At 46.1% G+C, this 17,610-nt stretch overlaps 1 protein-coding gene across 2 annotated transcripts in view; it reads right to left on the bottom strand.

Annotated features, from left to right (window-relative positions):
• Positions 1-17,610, bottom strand: part of LOC135822320 (WD repeat-containing protein 90-like) — a 37,588-nt gene that overhangs the window by 16,335 nt on the left and 3,643 nt on the right. For both annotated transcript variants that reach the window (XM_065335063.1, XM_065335062.1), the window contains exons 6-23: positions 14,426-14,472; positions 13,526-13,666; positions 13,140-13,193; positions 12,409-12,477; positions 11,987-12,097; positions 11,158-11,361; positions 10,611-10,729; positions 10,109-10,273; positions 9,333-9,556; positions 6,884-6,954; positions 6,265-6,429; positions 5,794-5,933; positions 5,086-5,389; positions 4,475-4,645; positions 3,731-3,859; positions 1,427-1,577; positions 1,009-1,110; positions 349-566 (exon numbers count right to left, since the gene is read on the bottom strand). In XM_065335063.1, the coding sequence (XP_065191135.1) occupies positions 349-566; positions 1,009-1,110; positions 1,427-1,577; positions 3,731-3,859; positions 4,475-4,645; positions 5,086-5,389; positions 5,794-5,933; positions 6,265-6,429; positions 6,884-6,954; positions 9,333-9,556; positions 10,109-10,273; positions 10,611-10,729; positions 11,158-11,361; positions 11,987-12,097; positions 12,409-12,477; positions 13,140-13,193; positions 13,526-13,666; positions 14,426-14,472 (2,585 nt within the window). The remainder of the gene's footprint in view (positions 1-348; positions 567-1,008; positions 1,111-1,426; positions 1,578-3,730; positions 3,860-4,474; positions 4,646-5,085; positions 5,390-5,793; positions 5,934-6,264; positions 6,430-6,883; positions 6,955-9,332; positions 9,557-10,108; positions 10,274-10,610; positions 10,730-11,157; positions 11,362-11,986; positions 12,098-12,408; positions 12,478-13,139; positions 13,194-13,525; positions 13,667-14,425; positions 14,473-17,610) is intronic.

Raw genomic sequence — 17,610 nt, 5'->3', positions numbered from 1 at the left:
CTGAGTCAGAACACACGGTGAAAGAAAAATACAGTGTGGGACAAGGAACAGACTGCACAGAAGCACGCACAGAGCTACTGAACAAAATATCTTATATGTTGACTACCTCACACATAATGATACACGAGGACAGCTTACTTGTACAGACATGCCTTGGATGCCATTTCAGAAATTGCACTGGTTTTCCAACCATTCATGTATTTAGAGAAAAAAAGAACATTTCGAAGCCCATGTACAGGACTGGAGAATGGGGGAATCACGATTTGTCAAAGGCATGCTTATTGAATCGGGTCACACGGACGTGTATATCTCTCTGTGTACCACACTGACCGGTACACTATGACGTACCTGTACAGGAACTGGAAAGTCACTGTCACACTCACTGCTCGCCTCGTCACTGGAACTAACACCATCACCACTGTCACGTGAATCCGACTCAGAGCAGCTGGCGCCGTGTATTTCATCAGCATGCTGTCCCCTTGCATTCGTGGCTGGAGGTTCTTCATTCAGTTTGCAGTGAACAATAGGTACTGGCTGGGAGCCGTCCGTAGCAGTGTCCTCCTCACCTAAGCAGAATGGTGAAAGACATGCATGAAAGTACAAACAGATATGCATATCTCACAAAACATCGAGACAGTTAGCAGTTTTACCCTTTGTAGGTGTCATCAGTGGCAATGAGAGAGGAAAGAGGAGTGACATTACAACTTCAATCCTATATTCCAGCCAAAGGTGATTCAGGTATACATGCAATAATAGCAATCGGGTTGGTGAGGATAGAAAAACCCGACTGTATTGTAAATAAACACACAATTTCACCGCATAGCCTCTCAATATCATTTCCTTTCATCTCACTGTTAGTTACAATGATGATGAAATGTGAAGTGCTTTTGCCAAAAAAGAGGAGCATAATTTGGCTGTTTGCAACCTGAAATTGTTTCCAATTGGGAAACAGAGAGTAGTCTGGATAAAGCCAGAGCAAGCTTGCTCTACTTTAAAAAAATAACTAACCTATCGTGGACGTCTCAAGCTGATCAGCAAGAGTTTCAACGCTCGCAGGCAGTGGCTGAGGTGATAGTGGTTTTCTGGGGTGCTCAGGACCAGTAAACATTGCTGAGCACATAGCAGACGACAAGACAATATGCACCAGAATAAATCACATCCCGAACAGTCCACACAATATCATTAATCTTAGTCTGAATACCTGGTTTTGCAGGTAATGAAGTGGCTGCAATGGAGCTTGCGCACACTAAGAAACTTCTAGTGGATATTGATATTTCAGGAAGAGGAAAGTTCCTGTCATAATATGTTCGAAGTACTGAGTAAGAAATCAAACCTAGAAAACTTCAATAGACGACTACCTTCAGTTGACGATTACACTTATTATGTCGGATCAGTACCATACACACTCAAAAAGCACAAGACCTACCTCGTCCATGCTGCAGACCATCACTTGCACACAAAGCAGGCTGGCGAGCCTGAGATTCCCAGAGAAACACCGAATCACCACAGGTATACAACGTCTTGTTGTCTGCAGCAATCAGCAGTTTGGTAGTGTCTTCTGAATGACCTAGAAACGACTGTAAGAAATCCACAGACAGGGATAGTACAGTAAAAATGGATAAGGTGACCACTTGGATAAGGTGACCACTTGGATAAGGTGACCACTTGGATAAGGTGACCACTTGGATAAGGTGACCACTTGGATAAGGTGACCACTTGGATAAGGTGACCACTTGGATAAGGTGACCACTTGGATAAGGTGACCACTTGGATAAGGTGACCACTTGGATAAGGTGACCACTTGGATAAGGTGACCACTTGGATAAGGTGACCACTTGGATAAGGTGACCACTTGGATAAGGTGACCACTTGGATAAGGTGACCACTTGGATAAGGTGACCACTTGGATAAGGTGACCACTTGGATAAGGTGACCACTTGGATAAGGTGACCACTTGGATAAGGTGACCACTTGGATATGGTGACCACTTGGATAAGGTGACCACTTGGATAAGGTGACCACTTGGATAAGGTGACCACTTGGATAAGGTGACCACTTGGATAAGGTGACCACTTGGATAAGGTGACCACTTGGATAAGGTGACCACTTGGATATGGTGACCACTTGGATAAGGTGACCACTTGGATAAGGTGACCACTTGGATATGGTGACCACTTGGATAAGGTGACCACTTGGATAAGGTGACCACTTGGATAAGGTGACCACTTGGATAAGGTGACCACTTGGATAAGGTGACCACTTGGATAAGGTGACCACTTGGATAAGGTGACCACTTGGATAAGGTGACCACTTGGATAAGGTGACCACTTGGATAAGGTGACCACTTGGATAAGGTGACCACTTGGATAAGGTGACCACTTGGATAAGGTGACCACTTGGATAAGGTGACCACTTGGATAAGGTGACCACTTGGATAAGGTGACCACTTGGATAAGGTGACCACTTGGATAAGGTGACCACTTGGATAAGGTGACCACTTGGATAAGGTGACCACTTGGATAAGGTGACCACTTGGATAAGGTGACCACTTGGATAAGGTGACCACTTGGATAAGGTGACCACTTGGATAAGGTGACCACTTGGATAAGGTGACCACTTGGATAAGGTGACCACCTGTCCTAGAAGACCACTGAGACCACGACCAATGCATGCTATGTCCAGTCGATTGACCCTGGATAAGGAGACCGCCTGGTAACAGAGACCACATTTTGAAGGTCCCTTGCGCGGTCCTCTTAGACAGGTTTCACTGGAACTCACTACAAGATGTGATCAGTGCACAATACTGATTTGGAAATATTTTCACGTAGAGACGTTCAAACTCTCGTGTGCTCTGGATGGCAGTCGTGAGTCAGTCAAGTGTCAAGTTAAGTCAACCGAATAGCGCGAGCTCCGGTGTGGGGAGCGAACACACCTTTCCTATGAGAGGCTTAAATATCGCACAATTATAATTACGTGGATCAACAAATTTTGGCCGGTGAGAAACTTTGGCCGATCTCGAAATGAAACTTTTGGCGGTGAACATACTTTGGCCAATTGGGGTTCAATCATGCATCTTTTGACTCTATGACAAACTTTAGCCTGTGATTTACTTTGGCCAGTTGGCACCAAGTGGTGAAATAAGCGAAATTTAATCGCCAGCGAAAATTTGTTGATTCACAGTAACCTCTGTTGTCATGAAGGACGTAACTAGAGTGAAACAGCTGTCTAAGACGACCGCCAAAGGAACCTTCAAAATGTGATCCTTGTTACCAGGTGGTCTCCTTTTCCAGGGTCATTTGACTGGAAATAGTATCCTTTGGTCCTGGGTTCAGTGGCCTTCTAGGACAGGTGGTCGCCTTATCCAAGTGGTCGCCTTATCCAAGTGGTCGCCTTGACAGGGTTTGCTGTGCAACTAGCCAGCACGCATACCTACATGCATACTTGCCAACCATACCGGTGTTCCCGGTATTATACTGGGAAACTACGGTCACTACCGGCATACTGGGGCTTTTGGACTTTGATCGAAAACTACCGGTATTGGCACTGAATCATGAGTGTTCAAAAAAAGGTTGTTATGTGGTGTGACAAGGGCACAAAACAGAGAAAACGGCCGAAATTTGCGAAAACCAGGAAAATAAGGGAAAGGATAGAAAATTAAGGGAAACTGGATGTGTAACTAAGGGATTTGCTTTTGGCTGGGTTGGTAAGTATGCACATGTACGTGTCTCACCTGGTAGTTGACATCCAGTCTCATGTTGTAGTCCCAAACACGCAGCTGCCTATCACCTGCCGTCACCAACAGCTGTGCATTGTGGAACACCGCTAGTGCAGAGCAGCTACCCTGGTGCAGACTGGACATCTAAAGCAAGACAACAAGTATAGCACGTGTGAGATGAACACTCCAGTAACATGGGAAGTGAACTCAACTCAGATTTAGTTCGAAGGCTAAAATATTCCACTAGGCTAGCCACCAATAATAATCTTATCTCCCTTCCCCTTGCATGATACTTATTCCATGCTAGCCCTTTACTTACATGTACCACAACAAAGGCGTACTACAGTGCATTTCAAAACTATAGACGTGTAGGGTTTTTGAAATATTTCAAATTTGGCTGGAACTTTTTGAGAATAGTTTTCGGAATATTGCTCAGGATCGCTCCACAATTACTCTCATAATTATAGTTTCTAAAGTATTGGATAACAGACGCCCAATTTGGAAAAATTTATGCACAAAGTGATCACAGATTTTATGTGGTATAGATGCTGGCATAACGGTTTTTGCCTAGGTACGCGTCTATAGTTTTGAAATGGACTGTAGTGCATTCTGAATTCTGGCATAGTTATCACTGTGTCTGTGTGAGGAACTATACCCAGCTTTACATTCAATCTGAATGACGTAAGGACAATATCTTGCCATTTATACATCAGCAGGGACTTGGGAGTCCTCTTGCTATTCCCTCGTCCTGTCACTAACCTCGCTGAGGAGTTGTCCAGTACTGGCTGACAGCCGTAGCAATCTCTTCCTGGTTGTATAGACCAGCAGATGACCAGTGCAATGTGCAGCGTACATCACATAGACAGCTGAATCCAGTGCATCAGCAGGACGAGATCCAGCCGTTATACTGCTGATGTCAACATGCATCACCTACACAGGAGAGAGGTAGGGAAGGAGAGAGAGAGAGAGGGAGAGAGAGAGAGAGAGAGAGAGAGAGAGAGAGATAGAGAGAGATAGATAGATAGATAGAGAGAGAGAGATAGAGAGAGAGAGATAGATAGAGAGAGAGAGAGAGAGAGAGAGAGAGAGAGAGAGAGAGAGAGAGAGAGAGAGAGAGAGAGAGAGAGAGAGAGAGAGAGAGAGAGAGAGAGAGAGAGAGAGAGAGAGAGAGAGAGAGAGAGAGAGAGAGAGAGAGAGAGAGAAGACAGACAGAGACAGAGAGCATTGGTGCCAGAACGACCCATGACTTCTGATACACACATTATCCTATTTATCATAGCAGTAGAATCTGATTGTTGATGTTCTGAACATTATCCATAGACTCAGGCAAAAGGAACTGATAAAGTTTGTTAAGCATGACCAATGATTACCTCATCTAGAGTTAGAGCGTCCACCGTTGTCACTATGTGCACCGAAGGTCCCACAAAAGCAACGTGTCTTCCATCTCCACTGAGCGATAGAGCTTCCCAGGCAACATCGCCACCGACGGGGCTGCTGTTGCTGCTGGTGGTGGTTTCGGCTGGCAGCTTAGCAGTGGTATTTCCAAGTACTCTTAGTACTTTCAGCGTTTGAAGTTCACAGTCCAGCAATGCTAGAGTTCCATCTTGGTGTGACACTATCAAGCGACGACCACTCGGCACAAACACCACCCCGGTGACTGGAGAAGAGTTACATCTGGACATCAGGAATGACAAGGTAGTACACATATGGTTTACAACTTCTTTTTTCTTGACCAAATATGTTTTAGGACGACATAAGAAGAGGTGCATCAAGATTATGGGTTTAAATGCCTAGACTAACGATAAGACTAGGTGCATTGAAGCAATATTGGACAACATGAAACATGGTAGGAGAAATTTAGGATTACAATACTTTCATTTAGGGAATGGCTGGTAATATTACATCACCGGTATCATGTAAAAATGTGACAAACATTGTAACATGCCAGCACTATGAAGCATTCGCTCAAAGATATAATTATTACACTGGGGCCATTGCAACAGAGTGCCACGTCATATTCAATAGTCAACAACATGCACATCTAGACATACACCGCAATGCGTGCAGCACTCTGATACCTGTGCTCGGCCACTACCGACGTAGCCTTGGTGTGGTAGAGTCTCAGAAAGCCAGATCGATAACCAACAGCAATGCACTGGTGTCTCGGGTGGAATGCCACCTTCAAGGGCATATCCATAGGTGCTAGGAACGTGTAAAGCTGGGAGCAAAGCAGTATCATAGAAAATAAACTTGTTTGATAAACATCTACAGTAAAATTGACTTCTTTTTAAGCACACCACAACCACCTCCATGGTCAAACGCACTGGAAAAAGTATTCTTGAACTCCTGATCTTTGCCACTGGAGGTTCATCAGAAAGTAGAATACTAGTAAGAGCATTTTTAAAGAGGTTGCATAAAATTAGTCACTGAAACACGACGTGTACAAAGGCAGTGAGAATTCAGTAGAACTGCAACACAACCAGAATTATTTTTTGAGAACTGTGTGGATTTCAGATTTTTTCTCTTTTCTGTCATAGCAAGAATCCTACCTGCTGCAGTGATCTGGCGTCCCAGACACACACAACGCCATCCCGTGATCCAGTGGCAAGCCACTTTCCATCCAGACTCAACGCAGCGCTCTGTATCGAGTCGGTGTTGGCTCTCGTCAGAGTCTTGTAGGTTCTGCTCTCCACATTGATAATACCCAGCTGACACTGGTGTACACAAAGGAGAAATAATACATTGTGGGGATAGGAAGGGAGAGAATAGAGCTTAGCCTAGAGGTACAAAAATTGAAGGAAAGCCACACTAATATCACAGCATTATTTGTTTTAGCTATGGTCACACTTTATTCGATCATTGCCTGCTCTCTCTCTCCTCTCTCTCTCTCTCTCTCTCTCTCTCTCTCTCTCTCTCTCTCTCTCTCTCTCTCTCTCTCTCCCTCCCTCTCTCTCACTCTCTCTGTCTCTCTCTCTATCTCCATCTCCATCTCCATCTCTCTCTATTTCAGGTTAACAGGACACCATTGCGATAAGCATCACATCACTGCATGCATATGCATATCACTTACTTAATAGCCTTCACAAATCACCCAGGATGAGTTCAAGCATGTTGCTAAACTCAACAGACTTCAATGCCAGGCAATGCAACATACATGAATTTACTCACTCCTGTTGTTCCACACACCACTTTCAGGCCATCGGCAGAGATTGACAAGGCCGACACAGATGCTTCATGTTCTGTGGCACAGACAGCACAAGTAGCAGCAGCAGCAGCAGCAAAACACAGACTATTACACAACAAGTCAGGTGATCAGGAGTGTTGTACTCTTCCTGCCCAAGATACATAGAATTACCTGTTTGCACTCCAATTCAACGTACATGTATGGTATATCATCTTTGTAATTTTGCAAGACATTCCACCTGACAGAAATGGACTCCAAGACTAGTGGAAAAACTGTTTACATTCGTCAACAAAAGGGCTTATGCAGTTCCTATGAACGTATGTTACACCATGGCTCTCTTCTGCCAAGTAGCCAACGTATTCATATCTTAAAAGCAGTGACACAGTACGAGTGGTAGCACCAGTGACGATACCTGAGGAAATGGATGCTGTTCCCTACACGTAGCACCAGTGACGATACCTGAGGAAATGGATGCTGTTCCCTACACGGGATACGATACCTGAGGAAATGGATGCTGTTCCCTACACGTAGCACCAGTGACGATACCTGAGGAAATGGATGCTGTTCCCTACACGTAGCACCAGTGACGATACCTGAGGAAATGGATGCTGTTCCCTACACGTAGCACCAGTGACGATACCTGAGAAAATGGATGCTGTTCCCTACACGTAGCACCAGTGACGATACCTGAGGAAATGGATGCTGTTCCCTACACGTAGCACCAGTGACGATACCTGAGGAAATGGATGCTGTTCCCTACACGTAGCAACAGTGACGATACCTGAGGAAATGGATGCTGTTCCCTACACGTAGCACCAGTGACGATACCTGAGGAAATGGATGCTGCTCCCTACACGTAGCACCAGTGACGATACCTGAGGAAACGGATGCTGCTCCCTACACGTAGCACCAGTGACGATACCTGAGGAAATGAATGCTGTTCCCTACACGTAGCACCAGTGACGATACCTGAGGAAATGGATGCTGTTCCCTACACGTAGCACCAGTGACGATACCTGAGGAAATGGATGCTGTTCCCTACACGTAGCACCAGTGACGATACGTGAGGAAATGGATGCTGCTCCCTACACGTAGCACCAGTGACGATACCTGAGGAAATGGATGCTGTTCCCTACACGTAGCACCAGTGACGATACCTGAGGAAATGGATGCTGTTCCCTACACGTAGCACCAGTGACGATACCTGAGGAAATGGATGCTGTTCCCTACACGTAGCACCAGTGACGATACCTGAGGAAATGGATGCTGTTCCCTACACGGGATACGATACCTGAGGAAATGGATGCTGTTCCCTACACGTAGCACCAGTGACGATACCTGAGGAAATGGATGCTGTTCCCTACACGTAGCACCAGTGACGATACCTGAGGAAATGGATGCTGTTCCCTACACGTAGCACCAGTGACGATACCTGAGGAAATGGATGCTGTTCCCTACACGTAGCACCAGTGACGATACCTGAGGAAATGGATGCTGTTCCCTACACGTAGCACCAGTGACGATACCTGAGGAAATGGATGCTGTTCCCTACACGTAGCACCAGTGACGATACCTGAGGAAATGGATGCTGTTCCCTACACGTAGCACCAGTGACGATACCTGAGGAAATGGATGCTGTTCCCTACACGGGATACGATACCTGAGGAAATGGATGCTGTTCCCTACACGTAGCACCAGTGACGATACCTGAGGAAATGGATGCTGTTCCCTACACGTAGCACCAGTGACGATACCTGAGGAAATGGATGCTGTTCCCTACACGTAGCACCAGTGACGATACCTGAGGAAATGGATGCTGTTCCCTACACGGGATACGATACCTGAGGAAATGGATGCTGTTCCCTACACGTAGCACCAGTGACGATACCTGAGGAAATGGATGCTGTTCCCTACACGTAGCACCAGTGACGATACCTGAGGAAATGGATGCTGTTCCCTACACGTAGCACCAGTGACGATACCTGAGGAAATGGATGCTGTTCCCTACACGTAGCACCAGTGACGATACCTGAGGAAATGGATGCTGTTCCCTACACGTAGCACCAGTGACGATACCTGAGGAAATGGATGCTGTTCCCTACACGGGATACGATACCTGAGGAAATGGATGCTGTTCCCTACACGTAGCACCAGTGACGATACCTGAGGAAATGGATGCTGTTCCCTACACGTAGCACCAGTGACGATACCTGAGGAAATGGATGCTGTTCCCTACACGTAGCACCAGTGACGATACCTGAGGAAATGGATGCTGTTCCCTACACGTAGCACCAGTGACGATACCTGAGGAAATGGGTGCTGTTCCCTACACGTAGCACCAGTGACGATACCTGAGGAAATGGATGCTGTTCCCTACACGGGATCTCATACTTTACCACTCAGCACAATGTAAGAAATATTATACAAACTTACCTGCCTCCAAGAAGACATGAGAGAAGTCCAGCGGCCATAGCCGAAGAAATCCATCAGCCGAGCCTGTGGCGGCAAAGGCTTGATTGACACAGATGGAGAGAATTCCAGAGTTGGGACCCGCCGCCGCTGGTCCTGTCGCAGGTGACGACACTTGGAAAACGCGTTCGACTTTCAACTGACGATAGTTGATCTGCAGGACTAATCCGGTACTGGTGCAGGCAAATCTGTGCAAGCACAAACCGAAATCACACCAAACCACACAACACTGTGATTTTTCAGTATTTATACCAAATAACAATTTTACGGAAGGGCTTAGCTTTTGCCAAAGAGTTTAGTGTCACGATCCTCTTGTAGTACAATGGAGGATATGCCGTTATAGGAGGGAGAAGGTAGCAACAGCAGGAATGCATGAGTTCACATAGCTTTTGATTCCTTTGAGTGGGACGAGTATCCCGTGTTTTGAAGAGGTGCGTTGTCAAACAGTTAAACAAAAAGATCTGGTAGCCAAGAAAACTGTACACCAGAATGATTTCAGGATCGCAGCTAATACCAGACCAGCAGTATTCACACTGGCGCTTGTGTCTCTAGCTATACGGAGACTGGACGGAATAAGGAACATGGTGTTACGTATCCTTCAAAGCCAGTTCCCAAATGTATCAATATACATAAATCTTCCAGCTACAGCCATCAAAGCAGTGTGACACAGGTCTCAACACAACATGGAATAATGTCTCTACCATGGTATGCGAGATGTGGTACGGCTTCGGACAAATTACATTTTCTGCTGGCAGGGATCATCAAGGCATCGTCCCGTTACGCCTTCAAACTCAACATCATTCACCACGACGCCGTGGTGTGAACCGAGGTTTACAGGTGCCGAGCGAAGCTCTCCGTTACGTACTCGCCAGAACCGAATGTTTTCACGGCCACAAGATACCATTCTGTGCGGAATGACAAGCACCAGAAACAACGTAAAAGGTAGACATGACAAGCTTGCGGGAGTCCTCATGTTGGCACACATGCTTTCAAAGACAGAGGTAGCAAAATTACTCATAAAGTGGAGTTTGACTTCCAGTATACAAGCACTTTGCAGCCATTCACCAATGAAGAAAGGAAAGGATGAAAATTCTGTCACCAGCAGTAGACCTCTCTTTTCCCTCTGCAAAGGCAATATTCAAAGTATGATTCGATCTAGGTAGAATCTCCACAGGAAGTATCATACTCATCTATTGCATAGTATGAATTTTTCTTCAGCCTACAGGTCAAGGAATACCTCACCTGGTGTCGTCAAACGCGGCGATCTTCATGCGCCGTATGTCAAAGTCCGTGCTTGTCTGAGCAATCACTTCGGTCCGTCCATCCACACTGGCTTGTTCCGTGTTCCACACCACTACCATCTGCACGGAAAACAAGCCACAAGCAGAATGGTATTGGGCAAACACCAGTACAAGTCTGTTGTGTTCTAACTTTGTGATTTTCTCCCCAAAGTCACATGAAGGTACCGTTAAGCCATAATCCCAGTCTCTTGTTCCCAGTGAACTTATAGTACCTTCTCTCACACTTGTTGCATTCTTCTTTCTACTATTCTGCCAAATTCACTGGTCCCTCAAACCACCAGTGTTGCACTTGAATGCACAGCTGAAGTTCTTGGATCGTCCCCCTGAGACCTTGCAGCCACCACAAGCTCAAATCATTTACGACCTAGGACAGGATGGGGAGCCGGATATTCGGATACGATGCCTGAGAGTGAGGAAGCAAAATAGCTATCATGGCACCTGGTGACAACGCAGAGAGTCAGTAAAACAGATACAATGCAGCTACTCACCTGTTTATGATGTGCATCTCTCCCGACACCACACAGCATGCCACCGTTGTAGGACATGCTAAGCGAGTGTAAGCCGCAGTGGTGGGCCTTGAACACAGCTTTGCACTGCTGGCTGGCTAGGTCCCACAATCGTACAGCAGGCATTGGACCCTGTTGGCCGGTAGCCAATATGGTTGTAGCGTAATTGATGGCCATGCACGATATCTGAATATCATAACAACACAAACGCAACCCAGAATCAAAGATAATTGGATAGAAAAACTAACGTTAAACGAGGCGGAGTGGGGGGGGGGGATTAGGGTCATATAGTTGACGATGTTTGACTGGCTGTGTGGCTAACAAGTGTATTTTGTGGTACAGTCAGACCTAACATAACCGCACATATCCGTTTCCACAAAAAAAACATCTGGATAGGCGAGGGAACCGGATAATCGAACACACATACTCAGTGTGTGCATGACATATGCTGTAAATCGGTAACCAACAATTTTCTTCCGGATGGCGAGGGATCCGGGTAAAAAGAGGACCGGAAATGCGAGGTCTGACTGTAGTCGCTTTTTATAATACTAATGACGTCGCCTGGGGTTATTCTATTATGAAAGGGATACTGAATACTCCAGCAGATTGAGCTCTCCGCATCCGTAGGAACGCCATCACCCTCAAGGATCAAAGGCCCAGATGCAGCTCCTAAAGCGACATGTGCTGCAAAAAGAGTTCGGCATTCATTCTTATCACGTTAGCCGAAACTTGGAATAGGGCTAACCGAAAACACTTCCTTCCATGCATACATGCACACACGTAGTGCAATCTCACACAACCTTTAACTAACCTTGTCCGAATGTCCAACGAGATGATACTGCTGTTGCGTGCTGATATCCAAGACGACAACTACCGCATGACACGGGTAGTATACATGTACACCATCTTTACTCCAACACACCTATGCAGTAGAAAGAGGAGAACACAGAAAAAATGTAGAGCACACTGATATGCCTATGGTTGCAGAATAGAAGGAGTTTGACACTGCAAGTTGTGTTAGGTATGAAAGTCATTGTGAGCAACCCTAGACCCATTGTACAATGTTTAACATACCGATAACACTGTGACATACGACACATGCTACACAGCCAAACATAAATCCAGGGGAATTGAGTTGTGGCCTCCCCTTCCTGATACAGAAGTGCAACCACAATCAAATCCAAATGCATCTCATAAAATGAGTCGATACTTGTCTCTTCAGATTGGCAGTACCTCTTGATTTGTTCCTCCGCCAAAGCCAACAACTTTCTTCAAGTGAAGAATGGGATCTGGTTCCAAACACTGAAGCAACAGCAGCACAAAAAAACAGGCGCACATCATTCGAAGAGCTACTGAGATCAATACGTAAACCAGTATTCGGTATTGACCCCAAAGGGACTCCGTCAGGCGCGACCCGGGATAATTCAGCACCAGATGTAGCGGCTAATACTGGGGATGAAGGAGATTCAACATGCTGGGTGGTGATTCAAACTACTGGTACAAGTCCTGAACACCCAGTCAGCTGCGTCCATGCTATTACTATGCCATTGTCATTCTCCAGTTCAAATAACAAAATATCTATTGCAAAGCATAGGCCAGTGTTAGGAGGCCCCAGGAATCAATTCCTGACCTGGCTTTGCTCAGGCAATTGTAGACTCGTGTTGCAATGCTCACTTGCATTTGAAAATGTTCTCAAAATAAATTATCTACCCCTTTACCTCACCATGGCTACATTCTTTCGAGAAATCTCTCATGTGAGCTGTGAAAATGATTTACCCGGGGGGGGGGGGGGGGGGGGGAGGGGGGGGGGGGGATTTTATTCAGTGACAGTGGAGCTCTGCAAGGCAATGGCAACCAAGACCATTGGATAGCAAACTAATAGTCTCTTAGGTTCGTTAATGTACTTTCTCATCCATGGTAAAATGTACTTTCTCATCCATGGCAAAATGGTGGTATTGGCATACCTTCAGGGCCGTTGGCTGTTTTCGGGCAGGAACTTCATCATGACCTGTTGTCTCCTACAAAACGTATCCGGAGCATGTCAGAAACACAGATGCAGAGATAGACAATACACAGGAAAGACATGAGCTGGAATGCGAGGACATCCTCATAGAAATGGCCGGTATCATTTCATGAACGTAAAACTGGCCAGAAAGACAGGTAATAGCTAACTCACCAAACAGTCACATTATACTTCTAATGACACTCACTTACATCCAAATCCAAGAAAACCATACACTTCTATCCTGTTGGATGAGGCGAAGTTAGCCAGTCCTATACAATCATGATTGTGATGATTGTGAGCTTCATGGCCTGTACCGGGATGGTAGGACAATGTTACTATGCCTACCTTGGCTTGCTTTGACTCGTGTCTATGAACTGTTACATGAGGCTTGGCTCCATCCTCTGCAAACACTCTTACATCGGCGGTAGTTGAAACTCCCACTGGCCTTGTGCCTCTGGCGTCCATAATGTCGAGCACTTCCTCGGGCTGCATAATCGACATGACAGGAAATGGTAACGAAGTTGCCATAATAACACGATTTCAACAACAGACTTCACAAGATAACTGTCATATATGCTAATAACTCCCCAGGTCAGCGGAACTCCCTAAACCTTATCACCACTGCCAAAATTTATGTTGCGCATGCTTCCCTAGCTGCAGCTCGTGTTTGGCATTTTAAAGTGGTCTTGTAAAAAATATATAAATAAAACTAACATTAGTGCCAATGAGTGGCTTGAACAGTCAAAACTATGACCTTAGATATTAAACTGTCTGTACAGTACTACATGTACTAGATAGTGTTGTTGTGTCCTTAGAATGCACAGACAATGCAGGTGGCTGGTAGTGATGTAAAGCTCCTATAATCCAAACTCCCTAGATCTGAGCTTTCCACTATACCCTGCACCTTTAAACCCCGCTAGAGTCATAGAAAGCGTAAAAACGAAAACGACACTTGAAAATTACCGCTTGAAATTATTGTGCTCGCGTGCAATAAGAACCGCGTGTGTGTGTTCTGAGTTGCAGGTAACTGCCAGGTCCAAACACGCCTGGATAATTGGGAGTTCAAGGATACTCTTATTTTTTGCAAGTGTGTTGAAGCAAAACCAGCAAGATGCCGAGCCCATCGCTCGTTGCATATGGTAACCAGCTTGATTAATAACAGACACAATGTAGTACGGAGCTAGCATGTGGATAGAAACAACCACAAACATTCGCGGACCTGCTCACAAGACACCCATAACCTACCAGTATTGATTTCAGCTTGCCGGGTTGTGGCTGCACTGCAGGTGTATCTAGAACATCAGCACACATATATGTACAGTATGCATTTAGTCAACCAGAAAATTAAACGTGTGAACCTGATAAAGGCATGAAGTTGGCAACTTCTAAGTTCTGATAAAGGCAATTAGCCGAACCATTGTAATATTGTGAGATGAGTTGAATTATTGCAGTGTTAATGGAAGTGAGCGTGTAGGCTCTACTCATAACTGTTTATGAAACTGCAGTATGCCTCCCCGCTTTTACTTAGAAAATTAAAAACTTTTTCTAATTGTCCGCAAGCTCCAAAGCAGCCATTTACACATTTAGGAAAATTCACTTCTCAACTCCAAACTCCAACAACGGTCTCTTCACTGCGATTCAATTTCAAATTTACATTACACCAAATTTTCGGGCCTGGCCCATCATGAGGGTAATGAAAGCAAGTAACGTTAGTTACAATTTAGAAGAATATAAAGTCAAACACAATACGAGCACAGTGGTAGAACGAGCACAGTGGCAGCAAGAAATATTCTGCTGACAGATGAGCTCAAAGGGACCAAACAGCTGTATAGAGGCGTAAGTGAAAAGAATGTTCTGTCAGCGGAAGTGTCATTGCGGTGCTGGTGCGTTTATGCTTCGTGCATTGGTTTGGAGCGCATGGTGGTGGCAGGTGGAGCATGTAGTAATTTCCTAGTAAAGACACAAACATTTCTAATACAAATCTATACACCACACACATCCATAGAGCACACCTCATACTTGGACAGACGGCATGATTGCATGGGAGTTCCCTGGACACAATGCAAGGTTTACTATATTCACCAAGGTTGGTTAACACCCACATCTCCCGTACTGGCTGATTTTCTTTTCATGCTATGAGGTGTTGTCTATAATAATAATAATAATAATAATAATAATAAAAGTAGAAAGGAAAAGGACATATGGAAACGAGTTAAGAGTAACTCTCCACCACTGTAACTAGATACTATATACAGTCAGAAAGTGCAACATGTAACATATGTCCTTTTCCTTTCTACTTTTATTATTGGCTCAATACCCGAGTTTCAAATAATAATAATAATAATAATAATAATAATATCGCCGACACCGATGTCCACATCACCACTGAGGGCCGCCCCTACCTGGGTGCTCCTCTGGGCTCGGAAGCCTTCAAGACAACATTTTGCAATGCTCGAGTGGAGGCTTGGGCATCTGAGATGCGTGAGCTGGCGAACGTGGCCGAGGCCGAGCCCCAAGCCGTGTATGCCGCACTGGTCTTTGGGTACCGTCACCGCTGGACATTCCTGATGCGCGTGTCGAGCTGTGCACCAGACGTCTTCGAGCCTCTCGAGTCCTCTCTTCGCTCCGTCTTGTTGCCAGCTCTATTGGGTGTGCCAGTCGTCCCTGCCCCTCTACGCAGCCTTCTTGCTCTGCCTGTGCGTCATGGTGGCCTTGCAGTGCTCAATCCAGTTGAGGCTGCCCCGCAACAGCGGACAGCATCTCTGTCCATCACGAGCAGTCTCCAGCAACTTATCGCGGACCAGTCCTCCCTCTACAGCGTAGACCCAGCAGCCATTTGCGCCGCCAAGGCTGCTGCCAAGCAAGCCCAGTCTGTGACAACCAAGACCATCCTGCAGACAGCTGGTCCAGAGGCCCTACCACCAATGCTTCTGGAGCACCTCCAGGCCAAGGGAACAGGTGCATGGCTGACCTGTCTTCCTGTTCGCGAGCATGGATACTCCCTCGACCGGCGGTCCTTCGTTGATGCCCTATGCATTCGGTATGGCCTCACCATCCACGGTTCACCTACCGAGTGTCCATGCGGCCGGCCGTTCACCATCGACCACGCAATGATCTGCAAGTTGGGCGGCTATCCCATCCACCGGCACAACCATGTCCGCAACTACCTGGGCCAACTTCTTTCTCAAGTGTCTGAGGATGTGCAGCTGGAGCCACCGCTGCAACCTCTACCGACGGTCCGCACGTTTGACCATGGTCCTGCCCTGCTCACTGCGGACGACGCCAGACCGGACATCAAGGCCAGGGGGTTTTGGTCGGTACAGACTGATGCATTTTTTGATGTAAGGGTGTTCTATCCCAACGCACAGTCGTACCGATCTCGCCCGCTGGCTGAGGTGTTCCAATGGCACGAGCGTCAGAAGCAGTCGGCATACGGTGCCCGGATCCGGGAAGTTGAGCACGCGTCGTTCACCCCGATCGTCCTGTCTTCTGCTGGTGCCCTGGCGAAGGAGGCCACCCGGTTCCTGAAGCTGCTCGGAACGAAGCTCTCCACCAAGTTCTCGCAGCCTTATGCTCTCGTGATGGGAAAGCTGCGGACAGACCTGGCTTTCAGCCTTGTCCGCGACTCCGTCCTGATGGTTCGTGGGAGTCGCCGTGCATTCCGTGCACCTGGTCTGGCGGCGGATGTGGATGCTGTTTCTGTGGAGGCCCGCATTCCCGCCACTACGTGACGCTAAGTCCTCCTGGGGTTTGCCGCTCTCCGGTCCTCTTTCATCCCGTTCTCCCCTCTTTTTTGGGGATTCTTTGTACTTCGTCTTTCTTGTTTTTCTTGTTCCTTTGTTTTTTGTAGGACAGATTTTTGGTGTACTGGTTTCGGTTGTTGTTGTGTCTGACTCTATTCCCAATATCTAATTCTGTGGTTGGTTTTCCAACTCATTGGGTTGTAGTTTCCATCATGAGTTTGATTCCATCGTGAGTTTGATTCCATCGTGAGTTTTGATTCTATTTGCTATTTTTCGTTCCATTTTTGAGCTCATATTTTATTTTCCTGATTTCTTCTCCAGTGTATGTTGTATTGCATTTTAATACATTGTGTTAATTTTTGCCCGTAAAAGAGGCTTGCACTTCATAAAAAATAAAATAAAATAAAAATAAAAGCCAGTTAAAAATAAAAATAATAATAATAATTATAATAATCTTCACTAGTTTGAGGGAAAGAGACAAACGGGAAAAGTCTGAAGAAAAAATTGACCGTCACCACCAGGACTCGAACCAGGAACCCTCGCTTGTAGCTTGCGATGCTCTAACCACTGAGCTATGGTGTAGTCGTCATCCCAGCAGAGACTGTTCAACATTCTCTTCAGACTCAGTGGCTTCAGACTTCAGACTTCAGACTTCGTAACTTACACTTCCTGTGAATCCACACAGGC

Source organism: Sycon ciliatum, chromosome 8, assembly GCF_964019385.1.
Source record: "Sycon ciliatum chromosome 8, ocSycCili1.1, whole genome shotgun sequence".
NCBI classification, from domain to species: Eukaryota; Metazoa; Porifera; class Calcarea; order Leucosolenida; family Sycettidae; genus Sycon; species Sycon ciliatum.
The sequence above is the reverse complement of the archived record's forward strand: the minus strand, read 5'-3'. Positions and strand labels throughout refer to the sequence as shown.